Raw genomic sequence first — 20,819 nt, forward strand, 5'->3', positions numbered from 1 at the left:
TTTAAAGCATAAAGTCAAAATAGCAAAATGCTAATATTCATCTCTACTTTCTAAGCACCTTTATTATTTTAAAATATTTTAAATTATTTTAAAATAATTTATTTTAAAAATAAATTATTATTTTTTAAAGCAGGCACCGAATACAGTACAGTAAAGGTGCCTGCTTGATATCAAGAGGCAGGGAGTTCCAAAGTATAAATGCTAAATGATAACGTTCTTGCAAATGCGGAATGGGTATTATGTGGCACCTATTGTGCCAGTTCCGCTGATTGAAGTTGACGATGGGGAACATGGGATAAGGTGATCCAGTAGGTATATGTTCAACTTTATCGGATGGTTCCCTGGTTCTAGTATATGAGAAACAGAAAAAGCTTCTCGAAGAACGTAAGAAGAGCCTGCTGCACCAGACCAGCGGCCCATCTAGTCCTGCGTCCTGCTCTCACAGTTGCCAACCAGATGCCTCAAGGGGAAAACCCACAAGCAGGACCCAACCACTAGGGCCTTCTCCCCTCCTGTGGTTTCCAGCAACTGGTACCCAGATGCATTGCTGCCTCTGTCAATAGAGGCGGAGCAATCATGGCTAGTAGCCATTGACAGCCCTCTCCTCCTCTCAATCAATTTTTTCCAAGATGGAGGTCTGGCATGGCCCCTGGTGCTGGAATCCTAGGACTGTGCCGTTAGGGACTTTTGCTACTTTAAAAATCAATCATGTTTCCTTTTGCTGTCGGAGAAAAATAAAACTTTGAAGCCTCAAGGTGCCTTTTTTGAAGCTGCAACGTACAGAGCCAATAATGTAGCATTATCTTAGTTTTATGTGTGTGTTGGAAATAAATAAATTATCATACTGAAACTCAGAAGTAGATCTGGTTTTTTAAAACTATTATATAGCGTTTGTTTGCATGACAGCTGATTTACCTGCCTTTGGAGACAAAAACACACACTTAAAAGCCACGTGTGAAACAGATCTATTTGAGTCTGCCCTGGCTCGAGATTTGGGTAGAATGCACACAGCCTCACTTTCAATTCTAATTGCATAGGAACATAGAAAGCTGACTTACACTGAGTCAGACTATTAGTTCATCTAAATCAGTATTGCTTACAGCTCTCCAGGGTTTCAGACAGGGAATCTTGTCGTTATGGAGGGTGCCTTTTCCAAAGGCTCTCCTAAACCTGGAGCCAGATGCTCGGATTGAGTTCTAAGCAGACTGGGTTAGCAGTAGTGTTACTTTATCCCCAGCTAATGGACAGTTGTGGGGGCATGGCAGAACAGCCAGGGAGTGGCAGTCATCCTCCCATCGTTGAGTCAACAAGCACCCATCCAGTGCATAGGATTAGACTGGATTCAGGTCCTTTTCTTGTCTATTTGTGGTGGCCATATTTGGCAGAGGATCAAAGGCCCAAAGCAACCCATTGAGTCAATTGTTTTCAACATCACACTTCTGGATAATGGCTCCATCAACATGCAGTCAGCACCAAGCTGCTGATGGTTGCAGGAGCTCCTTTAAGTAAAGCTGAAATTCTGGGTTCATTTACCTGGTGGTAAACCTCACTGAAAATACTAGAATTTCTGAGTAGGGAGTGGGGGAGAAATTCAATTCAGTTTGCTTTGAAAGGTGAAGTTGCTTCATTCACACTTTCCCCAAAACAAGATGTGAACAGAAATGCAGCCATCATTTGACATTCACACTTCTCCGAATTTTCCAGTGCAGTTCTCTATCCAAGTACAGTGGTACCACGGTTTAAGAATGATTTGGCTTACAAACTCCGCAAAACCGGAAATAGTGTCTTGGTTTGAGAACTTTCCCTCGGTCTAAGAACAGAATCTGAATGGTGGAAGGGCACTGGCAGCAGGAGGCCTCATTAGGGAAAGTGCGCCTCAGTTTAAGAACGGTTTTGGTTTAAGAACGGACTTCCAGAACGGATTAAGTTCGTAAACTGAGGTACCACTGTAATGTGCACAAAAATACTTACACTGGGGTAAAGCGTGCTTTACAGTTAGTGGAAATAACCCCCCAGTATGTGTTGTGCTAGGCAAAATTGCATGCTAAAATGTGTATGTTTTGGAGAAACTGGCACTCAATTGCTGGGTGTGTGTGTGTGTGTGTTTTGAGGGGGAGCTTTATTTTTGCAAACTGTTGTGGAAATGTGGACAGTTGAATTTAAGATGGGGAAAGCAATGAACTGAGAAAACTGATATATTCTCTCATCCCTACCTCTGAGCAAACATGCTTTAGGTTCACACTGTAAGCCTTTCTAATTCTAACACATATAGCAGGTCCTTCTTTCGAAACACCCTATTTCACCAGCCCATCCATAAAACGAAATGTTTTGATCATCTGGGGCCTGCAATTATGTGAGTGGCTGTTGTGAAATCACGAGGCTGTAATGGACTGGGGAGGTGGGAGGGAGAGAACCACCTAATTTAGGAAATACTGAGCTAGATGGACCAGTAGTCTGACTGGAATAAGTGGTGGTGGGTTACCCAACAGACCTACCAACCATGAGCTTAGTGCACCAGCAAAGCAGGGGCTCCCTGACCCCACCAAAAAAAACCCCCAACGTTCTGAAGGAATTTGGCATATGATATTTCAAAGGGAGGAAAGCACCAAAGTAATAATTGGGAAAGATTTATTACACCTACTAACACGCCACTAGATTTTTCTGTTCTCTTTTTATTACGTATCCCACCTGTACCAGGGACTATCCTGTCAACACAGATGGAAATAATGGGAAGAAATCAAATCCTGTCAAGCTTAGTAATAAATTGTTTTATTATTAAAGATTTATTCTTATGAGTTATACAAACTTTGTTTCTTTCCCCTTTCTAATCTATATATGCAGAAAAACAGAATACGCTGTGTAAGTTGTTTTGTTTATTGTTTTTATTTTGAATTGCATATGGAGAGCGGGGAGAGGCCATGATCTTTTCAGCGCTTAGGGCTTCAAAAGGCAGTTTCCTGTGTTACACCAGAAGGATGGAGATTGGGCAGTTAAGCAAAAGGCTCCATGGGTCAGGTGAGTCTGAGGAAGTACTTGATTAGGCAAGTGGGAAAAGGGTGGCACCATCAAGGTCTTCTGTAAGATAGTTCCAAATCGGCAAGACAGGGCTGGTGGGATTGCTTGAGGACGGAAGAAACCTCTGGACTGAGGAGCCTGGTGAAGTCTAAGGAGCAAAGGTAAGACTCTAGAGACCAGTGAAGATATTGGAAGTGGGGGAGCTAACAGCAGCATGGCTGAGGACTGAGTGGCTCCAATGTAAGGCTGAAGACTTTGTGCTGGATGCAGGAACCGGCAAGAAGTCAATGCAGGGTTTGATTTAAGGAGGCGGGGCTTTCTACAAAGCTGCTCAGGCCCAACCTTGATTGGGTCAGCAAAGAGGAGCACCTGTTTTTGAAAAACTGAATGTGGGGTTTTCTACAAAGCTGCTCAGGTTCATTTCCTCATTTGCATCCTGAATTAGAAGAACCATCTGCTGAAGTGGTCCAGTTTGTGGAAATATTGTAGCCAAAGAAGTTTTCTTTAGGAGTCAGGCAATTGGGTAAGTGATATTGTAACCCTCTGAAGCTATTAATATTGCTTTTGTGTTTCCTAAACACATTTACTTGGAAGTGAGGCCCTCTGACTTCAATGAGGGTTTCATCCCTGTAAATGTGCTGCTGTCTTAGCTATTGACCTTAACCTCTTTAATGGGCTTTCTGTTAAAGGAAACAAGATAGGATTTGTTATTTATTGAGGCACAAAGGGGGAAGGGAGATTTGTTTGGCTTAGTTTCACCTTTTCAGATTATATTTCTTTTTGAGTGTTCTTGATTATAGCAAATAAAAACACGCCCATACCCTGACAACTAATTCTCTTACTAAATCGCAAAGGTTGCAGTCTTACCTGCAGTTGGGCGTAAGCCCCCATGAACTGTGTTGTAAGACTGTAAATTAAATGGAGGCATGGGGTATGAGAAGCCTCGAAAAGATGAGAACCATAAGGCAATATACACCTTTTTTGGCACCAGTATAAATGGGTTATTGTCTGCAATGTTGGGTTTTGTGTGCCAGTCTAAACAAGGGATGGTATTCAGTGCTTGTCCTGCTCAGAGGAGAATCATTGAAGTTAATAGACATGCCTCACTTCATTCATGAAGTTCAGTGGGCCTTCTCCAAGTAGGACTTAGTTGAGTACAATGCAAGAAGCAGATTTCTAGGTCTGTGGTTGCGAGAGAGAAAAGCATGGCAAATATGACCAACTATATTCATCCCAAGCAATGTGGTTCAGTACCACATTGGGAAGAGTCATGAGACTTGTTCAGCAGCAGATACTGTGGGGTGTCTAGAAGAAAAAGGCTCTCATTTTAGAGGGCTTGCTTTGCATGCAGAAGGTCCCAGATTCAGCTCCCAGCATCTCCAAGCAGGGCTGTGAGAGGCTCCCTGCCTGAAACTGTGCAGAGCTGCTTCCATTAGGAGCTCTATTCTGCCATATACTATGTCAAGTCATTCCTAGATGCGCCAAATGGCCTGACTCTGTATATGGCAGCATCTTGTGGGCATGCTCATTGAAGTGGATCTTCCTTTCTGCTTTCAAGGTATAAGCCAGTCATGTCGCCGATTGCCGTGAATGAGATGATGCAGCTTCTGGGCCGACTATCTGATATATGGGGAATGAAGGCTGCCACCAAGCAACCCAAACGAGTTGCCCTTGCGGCAGGTTTGGGGGCCCTGTTTGGGGGCTTGTTGACCGGACCAGTTGGCATTCCAGTAGGTAAGTATGTGCTTCCTTATGAACCGGAAATCTCAGCGCAAAATTGCCTTGCCTATTTAATTAAAGCGGTAGTGAATGGGTATGGAGGCATACATGTTATGGTTAGCGCTGGGGAAGGGCCATGGCTCAGTGGTAGAGCATCTGCCTTGCAGGCAGAAGGTTCTTGGTTCAATCCCTGGAAACTCTAGTTAGGGCTGCCCGAAGCCCTGGAGAGCTGCTGCCAATCAGTGTAGAAGATGATACTGAGCAAGATGGGCCCATGGTTTGACTTAGTATAAGGCAGTTTCCTGTGTCCCTGTCCAGGAAGGAGTCTTAACTCCTTTCATGGACAATCACCCAGAATTAATGGCAGTCAAAGACCTGGTTCACACATCACAGTGAGCCCAAACGATTATCTACTCTGAGTGCTGCTTGGTTTCTCCCTGGTCCTTTTAGCTTGGCAGCTAAGCCCTGCTCAGTGTGTTGTCCTAACCCAGGATCATGGTTCATCTCTCTCTTCCTTACCCACAATCTGTAGCTGCCCGTGGTTCAGAAGGAAAGTGTGCCACCGTGATTCTGGGTTTGGACAACATGCTACGCTAGGGCCAGGGAACCTTTGGTGCAATGTCTTGTCCTTCTGAGGTTCTACAGAGTGAGAGCTGTAGCTCAGTGGTTGAGCACTTGCCAGACAGAGAGACAGAGACACCCCATGTGCAATATCTAACATTGGTGGTTGAATTCTGTTGGGACTGGTAGAGCAGAATGCAAGGCAATCAACAGCAGGTGGAGTCAGAGACAATGAAATGTAGAGCCATTCCAGGACTGGTTGAAAGACTGGTGGATATTTGCTGGTGGGACAGTGCCCCATTCTCCCTAATGGGCCATCCTCCACTGTACCCCTTCTGTTAATAGCCTAATGGATTGGCTACAGTAGAGTCCTAATCATGTAGACCACTTAGAGAATCTTTTCTTCTTCTTCTAATTAAGCGGTATATAAAAATCTTGCTAATTTCTTTTTTTAAATGAGGGGTTAACTCTTAAGAGCCAAGAAGAGAGAATCCAGTTCGGGGTATATAGACCCTCAAGGAGATCAGTGTTAAATATGCTAATGTCTCCTTCACTTTTAAGGAACAAACTTTGCAAATGGATGGTCTGCTGAGGACCAGATAGCTGTTATTCCTGAATTGCAGGGGGTTGGAGTGGATGACCCCCTGGGTCCCTTCCAACTCTGCAATTCTATGCTTCTATGACCTGGGCGAGGGCTCCAGTGGGATGTGTAGGTCCCTGCTGGAATTGGGGCAGCCTGAGAGTGAGGATCCTGGGGAGGGGAGAGATGCTCCTTCAACCTGCTCTCTCGCCCCACCTCCTTCTCTGTCACCACTTGCCTCTCTACAGCTGTCAGATCCTCTCTTTGGCACTTCCACAATGCCTGTTGCGCCCCCAACCCCAGTTCCATTGGACACTGGGAGGGGCCGGCCTCTCCAGAGAGGGGTGTTCAGTTGATGTAGCCCACTTCTGATGGGGGCAGAGACACCTCCCTCATCACCTAGATCCAGAAGGCACCGAAAGAGGAAAGAATAGATCAGGCATAGGCAAACCCCGGCCCTCCAAATGTTTGGGACTACAATTCCCATCATCCCTAGCTAACAGGACCAGTGGTCAGGGATGATGGGAATTGTAGTCTCAAAACATCTGGAGGGCCAGAGTTTGCCTATGCCTGGAACAGATGAATCCACCTAAGTGAGAGATTGCAGAAACGCTTGCTACACTAAGCTGAGCCTGCCTCATTCCTATATATAGGATAGCAAGGGCGTGTGTCAGTATCAGAGCAACATTCAAAGCTTTGGGAGGCAGATCACCTGCCCTTGTTGTAGATGCATGCAGAATTAATTATGTGTATTGCCCTGTATTAGGTTAAGCTAGCAATTTGCATGTATATTGTGGTGATCTAAACATTAAATCCTATTGGAAGGCTCCTCCTTCAAGTCCTTGTTCCTCAGCAACTGGGAACCAAGACAGAATCCTTGTATGAAATGAAACATTACAAGGCAGGGTCCTCTGGGCTCTGATCTTCACCTATACCAGAAGACAAAGGGGTGTGCATTGTGTGTACTTGTGCATGTGCAGCTGGGGCAACCCAGCCAGATGGGCAGAATATTTATTATTATTAATGCATAGATGTACCAGAACTCTTGAATCTGCAAAAGATTTTCTGGATTGGGCTGCAAAGTTTTCAAAGCAGGATGGCTTACAAAACAATACTTTTCTCTGTGTGGCTTTTCTAGGGGGTACAGTTGGTGGCTTGGTCGGTTCCCAGATGACAGCTGGACAATTTAAGCCTGCCCGCCAGATTATTCGGGAAATGCCTCCCGCGAAGCAGCAGCAACTGTACAAGATAGCCTTTCGAGTCATCCAGGACATGGAGTGGCCGAACGTGGTGCAGCTCATGAACCTGATCATGGAGGATGTAGCCATACAAGAGCAACTGATTGGGGTGGTGATGGACTATCTTGCCAATGAACTCAAAGCCGAAATCAAATTCGAAAAAACGAAACCTTGATGAAACCAATGTGTGTGCATTCAGAAGCGGATGCCGGATGAAGATACCACCAGCCTCACGGGGAATGTGTGGTGCAGGTCCTAGGCTAAGCAGGCACCAAACATTTAAAGCATTTGACTTTCCCCCAAATAATCCTGGGAACTGTAGCTTTTAAAAGGTTGCCGGGGAATTATAGCTCTGCGAGGAGTAAACTACAGTTCCCATGATTATTTTGGGAGAAAGTGGTGTCCTTTAAATGTACGGCGTGTACACAGTTCTAGATCCATTGGTGCGGGGTGCCTTATGTCTCCCATTTTTATCCTTATATGCTTGTTTTCTTCCATTTCCCCACTAATCTTGATCAGAAAAGGAAACGTTCAGAGGTGGAATGTGCCTTTTTGAAACAGAGTGCCAAGAACATAGAAAAAAACAAAGTTTCTGTTTCCACCCCTCCTTAGCAGCTGAATTCAAATAAATCTGCCCCTTGTGAGCTTTGGTGTGATTGCGTTTTAAAAACTGTTCGAGTTTGTTTTCATTTCAATGGAATGTGCATTTTAATTTGCGTTCCAGAACTAGTATGTGAGCTGTCCTTCGAAATTTGCTTCTCACAATTTTGTGATGAAGTTCTCTAGCCAGCCAGCCAATGTATGCAAAAATGCACATATTAGTCAAAATTGCATAGCAAAATATTTATTAGGGGGAATCCACACTAAAATGCTTGCAAATGCAGGCAAGGCACATTGGACAGCCTCCTGTGATGTAAATATGGGTCTGGCTGTAGACTGGGGGAGTGACTGTAGCTCCAATGTTCGATTGATCTCATCTCCAGGTACAAGGGTCCTGTTATCTAGGCTGCAAAACACTTCTGAAAGCTGCTTTCAACCAGAGCAGAGAACCCTTCGGGAGATGAGCTATGGACATTTGTCTCTGAACCAAAGTAGACATGGTGATAAAAGTGTCGGCATCATTGTTATTTTTTTTTAAAATCTGCATGTTGCATGCAAATTGCAGTCACTGGGTTGTGGGGTGGGAATGAAGCCAACAACTGCTGCTGCTGGTGCAGAGGAGGGATTTTAATCCTTTTCTTCCCTGCTGTGGTCATGATAAGAATGGCTCCTGTGAAGCTGTTGTTTGCATGGGAGCAAAGCTCCCTTTAGCATCACACATATGCCAGAGAGACATAGTGGACAGAGTGCAGGGCTAGGACTTGGGAGAAACCAGGGTCTGAAACTCACGACATCAGGATGAGGATTTGGAGGTAAAGCCGAATGCTTCATGGACCAAGGTGGCTTTGGGGAAGAATTTGATAAGGCAGTGGTTGGGGGATTTCAAGGAGAGACTTCTAGGAAGTAGTCGAGGAGAGAAGAAACCATTGAACTGAGGAGTGGGGTGAAGCTAGAGGACCAAAGGTGAGACTTATGAAGATGTTAAGGCAGAGAGATAGGAGAGCCCACCCCCTTTTCCATTAACTTATGTATAAGGTGGTATGACTTTACTGACTCAGTTTCTGAAGTCCAATATGGGCTAAAGGGTAAGCAGAGCCTTCCAGGATTTAGTGCAGGCATTGCACATATGCCAGAGTGATGTAGTGGAATAGAGTGCTGGGCTAGGACCTGGCAGAGACCAAGGTTCAAATCATTCAGCCATGAAGTTCACTGGGTGACCCTGGGCCAGTCACTGCCATTCTTCACCTAATCTTACCTCACGGGGCAGGGGGGCAGGTTGTGTGGATTAAATGGGGAGGGGGAGAACCATGTACACCACTCTGAGCTCCTTGGTGAGACCTTTTTGTAGGTCCAAGGAAGACACCTTGCATCAACTCCAAAGCTTCGTCCATGATGAAGCTGATGGCACAGCATTTCTGAGTACATCTGCCCAGGTCTCAGTTACACATGTCAGGTTGTCCCTCTCATTGACAATCAAATCATGAGGGCATTAGCTGGAACACATGCAGAGGACGGCAATCAAGATGCTCAAGGGTCTGGCAACCAAGCCTTATGAGAAATGGTTGAGGGAGTTGAGGATGTTTAGCATGGATTTAGAGGAGACCGATAGGAGATGTGATAGCCATCTTCAAATATCTAAAGGACTGTCACATGGAAGATGGAGTGAGCTTGTTTTCTCTTGCTCTGGAGGCTAGGACCCAAACCAATGGATTCAAATGACAAGAAAAGAGATTCCCACGAAATGTTAGGAATAACTTTCTAACAGTAAGAGTTGTTCGACAGTAGGACGGACTACCTAGGACATTGGTAGACTCTCCTTCACTGGCGCTTGGATGGTCCTCTGTCAGGAATGCTTTAGCTGTGATTTCTGCTTTGCAGGGAGTTGGACTAGATGATCGAGGCCCCTTCCAACTTTCTAATTTTATGATAGATGCTTTATTCTGGACAGACAAGGGATTTGCTTGGTCAACATTTGCAGATTCTGATATATGGTGGGCAAACAGAGGAAGCAAGTGCTTTGATGTAACTAGCTCTTCTCCTCCCCAATGGATATTCACCCACCTGCATACCTCCCACTCCCTGCCATTACTTGCATGGAAGGTCCTTTCCCCTCCTTCATCCCTGGTCCAGACGCCTACTTCTCTTAACCTTTGTCTACTCACAGGGTTAGCAGGGAGGAAATGCAGATGCAACCATCCCAGGTAGAAACCACCCCACAACCTTGCTCCATCTTCTAAGTGACATCCCTTTAGATATTTGAAGATGCAATCTTATCACCTCTCAGCCTCCTCTCCACGCTAAGCATACTCAACTCAACAGTTCCTCATAAGGCTTGGCTTCCAGGCCCTTTATCATCTTGCTCCACCTTCTCAGCACACATTCCAGCTTGCCAATTCTTTCTTAACTTGTGGTGCCCAGAAGAGGACACAGGAGTCCAGGATTAGGAGGATAAGCAAAAGGTACCTTGGACCAGGTGGGTTTCAAGAAGAATTTGACAGCAAAGGTGGGGGGGTGACTTAGGTATTCTGGGAGAGAATTCCAGGCATTATTTGAGAAGGGGGGAACCTTTGTACTCTAGGGTGTGGTGAAACTGAAGGAGCAAAGGTGACTCTTATGTGGACATTCAGGATGAGAGATAACAGACTTGGCTACTGAGAGCCTTGAAGTTAAAACTGACAAGTTTGTGTGAGACACAGGAGCAGACAGGGAGCCAATTGAATAAAGGAGGTGTGTCTGAGGCTTGATTGGTTTAGCAATAAACTGTGAGCAGTGGGTTTTTGTTAAACTGAAAGTCAGGTTTTATTCAAAGTTGCTTGCTTTCATTTATTAATTTGCCTGCTTCCTGAACCAGAAGAACTATCTCTTGAAGAGGTCCATTTTGCTGTCTTATTCTATCTGAAGAGGTTCCTCTAGGAGAGAAGCTGTTGCGTGAGTGATATTGTAAAATCTCTTAAACTATTTTTAATTGAGTTTCCTTTATTAACATGTTTGTTCAGAAGTAAGGCCCACTGACATCAATGAGACTTACTCCCTTGTATGCATGCACCGCTGCCCTAGTTTTCTGCCTGAATCCTTTACTGGGCATTCTGCTAAATGAAACAAGGTAGGATTTGTTATTCATCGAGCTACGAAAAAGGAGAGGAGTAGGGTGTTTTTTAAAAAAAATTAGTTGCAATGCAACATTTCACTTTTCAGATTATATTCCTTTTTCAAGTTTCTGTGGATGGCATTCGGTGCTAATTCTACTCAGAGCAGAGTCTTTGAAGTTAATATGCAGGATTAATTTATGCTTAGTAATTTCAGTGGGTAAACTCGAGAGTAGTACTAACACCGAATACCACCCATAGGGTTTGTATTACATCTTATTCTATTGCTAAATCATGAAGGTTGCAGTTCTTCTTGCACTTGGGTGTCAGCTGCAATGAACTAAAAAAAAGATGTCTATTTTCTGCCAGACCTTTGTTTTTAATTGTCTGTGGCACCTTCAGTGGGTGGGATGCCTTGGTCTTGCCGTTTACATTAAAAAAAATATGAATGCATTTTTGCCTTTTGTTTTTACTGTTTTAATTTCATATTTGTTTTAATGTATGATTACAAGTGACTCTGAGTTATGTTTTGTAAAAAAAACCCCTAATAATAGGTTCAAATAGTAACAACAAAAACAATAATAAATGAGGTTATGAAGAAATGTATTGTAAGATAACAAGAAATTAAATGGAACTATGTGGGTGCTAGAAGGCCTAAAATATGGGTCATAAAACAAGACCAAACTTCTTTGCAGTTGTGGAAGAAGATTGTGATTGTAGTCTTGTACAGTGGAACCTCGGTTTTCGAGCATCTCGGAAGCCAAACGCAGTGGCGTAGCGTGGGTTGTCAGCACCCGGGGCAAGGCAAGTAATTTGCGCCCCCTAATCCATGGATTTGCGCCCCCTAACCCGTGGATTTGTGCCCCCTAACCCTAACCCCCAGATGTTGCGCCCGGTGCAGCCGGCCCCCCCTGCACCCCCCACGCTACACCACTGGCCAAACGTTTTGGTTTTTGAATGCCGAAAACCCAGAAGTAATTGCTTCCATTTTTGAATGCACCGTAGAAGTTGAAAGGCTTCTGAGGCGCATTTCTCAATTTTCTCCATTGAAATTGCCAACCGCCCATTGTGCCCTGGTTGTCAAACATTTCATAAGTTGACCGGTCTTCAGGAACGGATTACATTCGACAACCGAGGTTCCACTGTATCTTCTTGTATTCCAATAAAAACAGGGAGTAGATCCTTGGTCTCTGGCTGCATATGAGAAAAGTACAGCAACTAAGACCCAAAAAGGTTTGCCCAAAGCATTGCAGTTCAAAACCAACAGATGAATCATGAGGCTTGTCAAGCTTAAGATATTGTGGGAAGCTGGGAGGGGAAGCGGCTCAGTGGTAGAACATTTGCCTTGCAAGGAGAAGGTCCCACATTCAATCTCCTGCATCTTCAGGTGTGGAAGAGAAAACTGTCAGAACCGTGGGAAGAAAAGCCAACTGGCTTGGCCCCAACCGCAGAGTTTCCCTTCTCAGCTGTCAGGAACTGACATCGGAGCCAGAGGTGGAGGCAAGGCTCCCAAGCGATGCCGGAGAAGGGCCCAGCAGGGAGAGAGGGAGCTCATCGGCTGGGGAAGGAAATCAGCATAACACCAGGGATAAAGGGCAGATGGGGGAATCGGCGAGGGGGCTCCAGGACTCTTCACCGGAGACCAGCGGGGAGAGCACGGGTCCTCCACTACCCACACCCACTCTGCGCAGAAGACTTCCGTGCAGGGAAAGTAGGCGTAGACTTGGCGTCAAAGAACTTCTTTGCTGGAAGAAGTTCAAGAAACGCCCACTGACAGATTCTGCTAGCGACTGAACAGCCACGAAGTGAAGGGCTGTCCAGCCAGAAAAGGTTTAACCAGGCTACCTAGCCAGGAGTGGCGGCAACTTACGCACGAGCAACCCCATATAACCATTGCATCAGCCTTGCCGCTGAGAAATTCCACATATCTACAGCAAAGGGTGGAATGGAATTCCCAACAAAAGCTCCCTGCCTGTAATACAGAAGAGCTACTGCCAATCAGTGTAGGCAACCCTGAGCTATATGGACCAGTGGCCTGACTCAAAGTGGAAGGCAGCTGCCCAGCACACTATGTGTGTGTTTTCCATCTGTATAATTTTAAAACAAGTTGTTGAATTGTGCATGCATGTGTCGTGACCACTGTACATTTTTTTTTAAAAAAAACATTCAAGGTCTAAACAATGCCGATTAATGTGAATGATGTGATTCAACTTCTGTGCCGGTTATCTGAAGTGCGGGGAATGAAGGCGGCCATCAAACATTCGGGACGAGGAGCACTTATGGCAGGTTTGGGCGCCTTCACTGGAGGCTTGATGGCCGGACCGGTTGGACTTGCAGTGGGTGAGAACATGCTCCCTTATCAAAGGGAAACCTCAGTGCAAAATGATCTTGCCATTGAATTAAAACATTAGTGAATGAATACGGAAACGCAACGTTGGTGAAGGGAAGGGAAAAGGCTGTGGCTCAGTGGAAGGAGCATCTGCCTGGCTTACTTGTTGTGCTGCGCAGAGCTAAAAGAACTCTGCAATCTGCTCCTTGGGAGACAGCACATTTGTGGCACACCACAGTTTGGTGTAGCACTATGTGCAAGTACAGCTAGAGTGGATTTTTTGAGGTGGCGGAGGTGAACAAACACATTGAACTAACGCTAAATTGCAGTTTGGGAAGGATGTGATCAGAACCAGAAATCCTCTCAATCGAGTGAGCTATTTCCCCTCTATCTTCCACCCTGTTCCATTTCTGCCTTACAGCTGTCAATGGTCAAAATGTCTACACCTCCCAAATGCCACCCCATGTATTTTCCAACTCCCTGCTCTAGCTTACTCCTAACTTTCCTTACTCTGAGAGATTTCTCCTTGCCAAAAGCAGCCCCCAAGAACTGGTTCATTACTTAGGTTGTATCAAATGCTAATCCTACTCAGCATGACCATATTTGTAGTCAAAGGACATGGCTAACACATGCTCAGTAAATTCAGTGGGCCTACTGGCCAGGTTTTCAAATTTATGAGCTCTAATCCAGGAGTAGGCAACCTAAGGCCTGTGGGCCGGATGCGGCCCAATCGCCTTCTCAATCCGGCCCACAGATGGTCTGAGAATCAGCATGTTTTTACATGAGTAGAATGTGTCCTTTTATTTAAAATGCATCTCTGGTTTATTTGTGGGGAATAGAAATTCATTCATCCCCCCCCCAAAAAATAGTCTGGCCCACCACATGGTCTGAGGGACGGTGGACCGGCCCACGGCTGAAAAAGGTTGCTGGCCCCTGCTCTAATCTATCCCCAGAACAGAAGACAAGGGGTGTGTGGGTGCATGAGTGAATGAATGCAGCAGAAGGATTGAATCTGCAAAAAGGCTTTCTAGATAGAGGTGTAATGCTTTGAGAGCAGGGTGGCTTGAAACACCTCTCTGTGTTGCTTTACTAGGTGGGGCACTTGGTGGCTTGATTGCAGCCTCAACGGCCAGTGGACAATTTAAGCCCGTCCCTCAGATTATTCTGGAACTGCCTCCAAGAGAGCAAAAACAGCTTTATGAAGATGTCCGGGCCATTGTTAGGAACATGGATTGGATGGATGTGGCACAGCTCACAGCACTTGTCATGGGAAGCTCATCTATTCAAGAGAAATTGCTCATGGTGGTGACAAACTACATCACCAAGGAGCTTGGCGCTACAATCAAGTATGGAGAGTAAAAACCACAAGAGCAGCAGTCTGTGAAGAGCAACATAGAGAAGTCAATGCTGCCTGAAGATCCCGCCAACTATACTGTGGATGTTTGGTGCAAGTCCTAGGCTTTGCAGAGATGACATAATTAAAGGGCTACAATACCACTTTAAGAGTTTTTAGGAACTATTTGTTAAGGATGCAGAGAGTTTTGCACAGCACCAGTACAAACCCACCACTAATGCACTACAGTGGTACCTCGGGTTACATACGCTTCAGGTTACAGACTCCGCTAACCCATAAATAGTACCTCGGGTTAAGAACTTTGCTTCAGGATAAGAACAGAAATCGTGCTCCGGTGGCGCGGTGGCAGCAGGAAGCCCCATTAGCTAAAGTGGTGCTTCAGGTTAAGAACAGTTTCAGGTTAAGAACGGACCTCCGGAACGAATTAAGTACTTAACCCGAGGTACCACTGTATTTCTGTGGCAATGTTGGGTTACAGAACACACCTGCAAAAACCAAACCAACCCAGAACCCACCAGTCTGAAGATTCAGTTGCTAGTTTAATAGTAGCTGGCTTCTGCACAATGGACACAGAGAAAGTTTCTTTCAGGCAGCAAATTGTCAGCCTTTGTATCCAATGTAGCGTCAAGTTATCTCCTTTCATGTAACTTGAAGCCATTGCTTTGAGTCCTACGCTCCAGAGCTGGAGAAAACAAGCTTGTTCCATGTGACAGCCCTTCTGATATTTGAAAATGGCTACCATATCTCCTCTTGGCCTCCCCTACTCCAGGCTGAACATGCCCAACTCCCTCAACTGTTCCTCATCAGGCTTGGTTTCCAGACACATTATCATCCTGGCCATCCTCCTCTGCACACGTTCCAGCTTGTCAATATCCTTCTTAAATTGTGGCACCCAGAATAAGAGTTATACTATTACTTCCCTTGATCTGGACGTTACACTTCTGTCGATGCAGACTAGAATAGCATTAGCTTTTTTTTTTTTTTTTGCTGCTGCTGCTGCTGCACCACAGTGTTTACTAAGCAGGATCTGGTCTGGTTGCAGATTGGATGGGGGACCACATGTTGAAATTCCTGCACTGCAGGAGGTTGGACCAGATGGCCCTGGGGGTCCCATCCAGCTCTACAATTCTAGGAGTCTGTGATTCCTGTTTAGCTTGTAGTTTACTAAGACCCATAGAACCTTTTCACATGTATTAATGGCAAGTCAGGTGTCTCCCGTCTTATATTTTGGTTGTGTATGCAACATACATTTAAAAAGCATATGGTTTCCCCCAAATAATTCTGGTAACTGTGGTTTACCGCTCATGAAGTTGCAGCTCCCAGCACCCTGAACAAACTGCAGTTTCCAGGAAATCGTACGCTTGACGTAAATATTGTATAAGCAACCTTGATGGGAGGGGTTATAATGTGTGACTAGGACCTAGGAGACCAGGTCAGCCATGAAGCTCACTGGTTGACCTTGGACCAGTCACCGCCTCTTGGCTTAATCAACCTCACAGGGTTGTTGTGGGGATTAAATGAGAAGGGGAAGAACCATGCATGCCACTTTGAGCTCCTTGGAGGAAAAGGTGGGACAAAAATGCAATAAAGGAGAACAACAAGAAGAACTTCAACTGCAAATGTGTGTGTGAAAATGTGGATTCCAACCAAGACCCAGCTCAAATGCAGCATTCTGTGGTGTTTCGGCCTTGTAGTTGCATTGCTGTATAAGCTGCATTTTACTTCTTACCCTTTCCCCATAATCCCACCAGCAGTATTTGTTGGGATTTAAGGCTGTGTGTGTGTGTGTGTGTGTGTGTGTGTGTGTGTGTCTGTGTTGGGAGGCAGAGTGGAAGAGCAGCCACCTGCCACCCCAGCAGTCTGCCTTGAGGCTCTTAAGATGGTGCCTCTTATCAGCTGCATAATGTCAGTGCCAAGTGCCAAAAACACAGGTGTTGCCTTGGAAACCCAAGATACGCTGTGCCAGCAGTTCTAGCAAACAGCTGAAGAACTGTGCGTATGTCGCAGGCGGTGGAGAGGTGCACATTTCTACTGAGAAACCATCTGTTCCAGTGACAGTTATTAACCTGCTGGTGCTTTGAGTATGACGGAGTCAAGCCGAACTTTAGCAGGCAGATGGATAGAGTGGCTGCTGCCGCCACTTGCTTCTGTTCCAGCAGAAATCCCTTCTCTCTGCTCCTCTCACATTGCTCTCCAGCTTATCAAGCAGTGGGAAGGTAGCCTGTTGAAGGATGAATCATAGAATCATACAGCTTTTGGACTAGAAGAGACCCCTGACAGATGACCATCCAACCTTCATTTAAAGACCTCCAATGATGGAGAATCCACCAACTTCCGAGTGAGTCCAAATGCCATTGGAAAGCTTGCAAGCAGGATGCAGATACTATGGCCATCATCTGTGTGTCTGCATGACTTGGTATTCTGAGGTAGAGTGCCTTCATCCATGGCAGTTCCATTCCTTGGGCTTACTGAAAGCTTTTGCCTTCATCAAGCTTCTGCTATCAGGAATGTAAGAATCCAAAAGGGTAGGGAGGAGAGAGGAAGTGGTCTTTGCTTTGGCAGCTTGAATCTATTTTGTCTTTAATTAGGAAGGAAGCTTTCATCTCTGCATTTCAAGAGATCATAAAAATCAATGTGTTTCTCCACATTTCCGAGCCAGAATACACACATTTCATCGCTTAATTGCCGTTAACTCTCTGCTAATACCCCCCATTAAGTGTGATTTATGAGAGCTGCATAAAAAAAACTCGGGGAAGATAAAAATTTAATTCATCCTAAACTTTGCAAGAGAGAACTGTGGGATTCCAAAGCCACTGGGAGGCTCAAAATAATTTTACCACAGCCAAGCTACAGAAAGCAGCTTTCTTTCACTTCACTGTGGTTGGAAGAAACAATGTGTTGCTCAAAGAGAGAGACAGAGAGATCATGGGCTGAGGAAGAAGCCGACAGTAAAACATAGCCCTTACTTCTGGTTTCCATTTGAAACTTGGGTGGCGATGAGAGACAGCTTGATCACACCAAATACAGGCACATGCCGTCTCTGCACAGGTACAAGAGCTTGTGTGGCACAGCCCGCATCCATACCATGCATATAAAGCAGTAGTATGCTTTAAACAGCCATGCATTCCCCTCAAAGGATTCTGGTAAGTGTAGTTTGTTAAGGGTGCTGAAGGCTGTTAGGAGACTTGTGGAGGAGAGAGAGGACTATCAATGGCTACTAGCCACAATCGCTATGCTCTGCCCCCAGAGTCAGATGCAGCAATAACTCCTGAATACTAGTTGCCAGAAAACCCAGGAAAGTGCTCATGAGCTTGAATCCTGCTTGCTGGTTTCTCACAGGCATCTGGCAGGTCCAGGTGAGAACATGATGCTGGACTAGATGAGACATTGGCCTGATGTACTTCTGATGTTCTTATAGACCCCATATTTCTCTCTCTCCCCCATCTTCTTTTAAATCAACCCAGACCTTTCAACCTCTTCTCCCACAGCTTGTTTTCCATACCGCTGGTCATCCTTCTTGCCCTACCTGAACATGTTCCAGTTTATCTCTATCCTTCTTAAAAGAGCAGGACCTATAACTGGACATGATGCCGAAGATGAGGTTTGACCAGTGAAGAACAAAGCAGAACTATTACTTCCCACCACTTGGATGGAAACTGTGGTCCTACTCATGAAGCCTAACATTGCATTTATTCTATTTTTATGCAGTGGCTACTATGTGTATTAGAGAATTATTATTATCATTATTATTTAGCCATCCTCCACCCTAAGGTTTTACTGCAACGACATAAATTACAGCATTAAAAACATTTTAAAACAAATGATGATCACAATAATAGGGCGAGTCCTAAAACTATAAATCTCAAATGCCAAAGGCCAGGGTAAAGACATAATGCCTCCAGCATATGATGAAACTTGTATAGTGAAACTTGTGTGTTGAGGGAATTTCACAGCTCAGGGAGCTACCACTCACACCCTTGAGCCTGGTGAGGGTGGAGAAACTACCAAGAGGGCCCCCTGCTCTGATTGTAGCACCCAACAGAGCCTATGGCAAATTGTCTGCATATGTGAACTTATACATGTAAGAAATATCTGGGCACAGATGTTTAAGGGAGATCAAAAGCTCCCCACCGCCATTTTTATTTTTAAATCCATTTTGCAGTAATCAAAAACGTTGCCAAATTTGGAAAAGTGTGAAGTTCTGCAAAAAGTGCAAAATCTTGCAATACAATGATTTTACAGTAACCACTTGTCAAAGCATCTAAATTCCTGCTGTGGAGCTTTTGCTTCTGCTGCTCTTACAGCGGCTGTTTTTCTTCTGCAATGTCTTTCTGTTGACTTTGGAAGGCCGAAGCTTTGGGTTTCATCGCTCCGTAGGCAAGGGAGCCTCGTTTTCCTGTCATTTGTGGCTGGAGTGCCTCCAACACTGTCACTGGGAAGCATACAACAAAGGATAGTTCTGAAACTGCACTCAGCTCTTTCTCTCTCAAACAATACTGTGCCTTGTTACTAGCTTTGAAGAACAGTCATGTCTCACCACTTCAGGGGAAAAAAATAAAAATCCCAGAGTTGACTCCAGTCTGGTTTTGATAAGTAAATGCATTTCAAGGTTGAGTTTCCAGAGTCAAGCAGTTCTATGTTTATAACATGGCCTTCCCCCGCTTTCATGTCTACCAGGGATGAAGAATCAGTGACTCTCAAGGAAGGGGCAATCCATCCCATTTCCCTGCCAGAGGTGAAACAGGAAAGTGCTGCCCCCTTGCCAAGCCTCGCCTACCAGGATCACACAGCTTTCAGTGAGACCTCGTGAGATTGTGCAGAGCTCAGTGAGGTCTTGTGAAACCTTCGCAATATCCCACTAGAGTTCCACAAGACTGTGTGAGATCTTGATGGAAGCTGCCACTGTGCAACCTCGGCAGCGGCAGCAGGAGTGGGCGAGGTACCCCTTGGGGCACTGCCCATGGGATTCTGCTGCCCGAGGTGGGCTGCTTCACTCCTTCTTCTCATGTTTGGACTGGCCCTGCTGCCAGATGTTGGAGGACTCCTGGTCACACCAATCCCAGCCAGGAAAGCCAAGTGTCATGAATGATGGAAGTCCAACAGTATCTGCAAGGCCAGATTCTCTGTCCCCCCTCATGTTGCGTTGATATTCAAAGCCCTGAACAAGTTGTGTCCAGGATGCCATAAGGATCATCTGAGCCTCTATATCCCAGCTCGCTCACCGAGCTCATTTGGAGGAATCTTATTGGTTGTCCGCAGTGTTATAGAGGACCAACTGATCTAACCATTTGTTGCAGGTCCCTTGGTGTCAAAGACACTTTCAACAGAAATTAGGTCTACATTCACATCATTTAAAGAGCTGTGATGTCACTTTAAACAGCCATGGCTCCCCCCAAGGAATTATGGGAACTGTAGTGTTGTGATGGGTGTTGAGGGCCACCATATTCCCTGAGAAGAGGGACTGACTATTAAACCACTCTGGGAATTGTAGCTCTGTTAGGGGCATAGCTGTCAACGTTTCCCTTTTTTAAGGGAAATTCCCTTATTCCGAATAGGATTCCTCGCAAGAAAAGGGAAAAGTTGACAGCTATGGTTAGGGGCCTCCTAACAATTCTCAGCACCCTTAACAAACTACTTTCAATCAGCATTTAACAGGAAACACTTAACCTTTTGACCTAACTTTGTTAAACCTCACCTTTGTATGTGGCATATACAAAGAAGTATTTTTAATCATAGAATCATAGAGTTGGAAGAGACCACAAGGGCCATCGAGTCCAACCCCCTGCCAAGCAGGAAACACCATCAGAGCACTCCTGATATATGGTTGTCAAGCATAGGCGCCGACTCCATGGGGCCTGAGGGGGCCCGAGCCCCCTCAAAAATTCGTTTGGGGGGCTCCGCCCCCCCAATAATTTAAGAAAATTATTGAGCGAATGTGTGGTCCCTGGAGCCGGAGCGCAGCGGCAAAAATCAGGGAAAAATAAGATCGGGCGGTCGGGCGAGGGAAGGCAGAAGCATTCTGCCTCAGGGTCTTACTGCCCACCCGCTTCTCTTGCTGTGTTTGCTCAAACTCAACAAAGAGCAGGGAATCCCCTGCCCTCCTGGCAAGCAGAGGGTTAAGGAAAGGATCGACTCCTAATTCTTTCCTAGTCACACTGCAGTGCAGGCTCCAGCCCACCACCACCTCAAACATGCAGGTGGGAGAGAGAGAGAGAGGGCTGGCTTGGGGGGGGACTTTTGCCTTCCTTTCCTCCCTCCCACCCCGTTAAACTCCTCCCCTGCATTCTCAGCCAGCTGCTTCTCCGCACACCCCTCTTGTGCTTCTTGTCCCTTCTGT

The 20,819-nt window shown here is 45.5% G+C and overlaps 2 protein-coding genes across 6 annotated transcripts; both read left to right on the plus strand.

Moving 5' to 3' along the window:
- Positions 1–112: 112 nt before the first annotated feature.
- Positions 113–7,757, plus strand: LOC309377142 (protein C19orf12 homolog). 2 transcript variants are annotated; one of them, XM_081924135.1, is made up of 3 exons: positions 113–2,859; positions 3,461–4,749; positions 7,014–7,757. In XM_081924135.1, exons 2-3 carry the CDS (start codon positions 4,587–4,589, stop codon positions 7,286–7,288), a joined length of 438 nt encoding a protein of 145 aa, XP_081780261.1. In that variant the 5' UTR covers positions 113–2,859; positions 3,461–4,586; the 3' UTR covers positions 7,289–7,757. The 2 variants fall into 2 exon arrangements, with proteins under 2 accessions (XP_081780261.1, XP_081780260.1); XM_081924134.1 differs by lacking the exon at positions 113–2,859 and having other exon boundaries at positions 2,971–3,538; positions 4,574–4,749.
- Positions 7,758–10,121: 2,364 nt separating this feature from the next.
- On the plus strand, positions 10,122–14,623 carry LOC309377144 (protein C19orf12 homolog). 4 transcript variants are annotated; one of them, XM_081924138.1, is made up of 4 exons: positions 10,122–10,186; positions 10,565–10,641; positions 12,971–13,139; positions 14,222–14,623. In XM_081924138.1, exons 3-4 carry the CDS (start codon positions 12,980–12,982, stop codon positions 14,485–14,487), a joined length of 426 nt encoding a protein of 141 aa, XP_081780264.1. In that variant the 5' UTR covers positions 10,122–10,186; positions 10,565–10,641; positions 12,971–12,979; the 3' UTR covers positions 14,488–14,623. The 4 variants fall into 4 exon arrangements, with proteins under 4 accessions (XP_081780264.1, XP_081780266.1, XP_081780265.1 ...); XM_081924139.1 differs by lacking the exon at positions 10,122–10,186 and adding an exon at positions 10,231–10,475; XM_081924140.1 differs by lacking the exons at positions 10,122–10,186; positions 10,565–10,641 and adding an exon at positions 10,227–10,475.
- Positions 14,624–20,819: the final 6,196 nt, after the last annotated feature.

The sequence above is a fragment of the Podarcis melisellensis genome (genome assembly GCF_964234715.1).
Source record: "Podarcis melisellensis genome assembly, chromosome: 8".
Lineage (NCBI taxonomy): Eukaryota > Metazoa > Chordata > Lepidosauria > Squamata > Lacertidae > Podarcis > Podarcis melisellensis.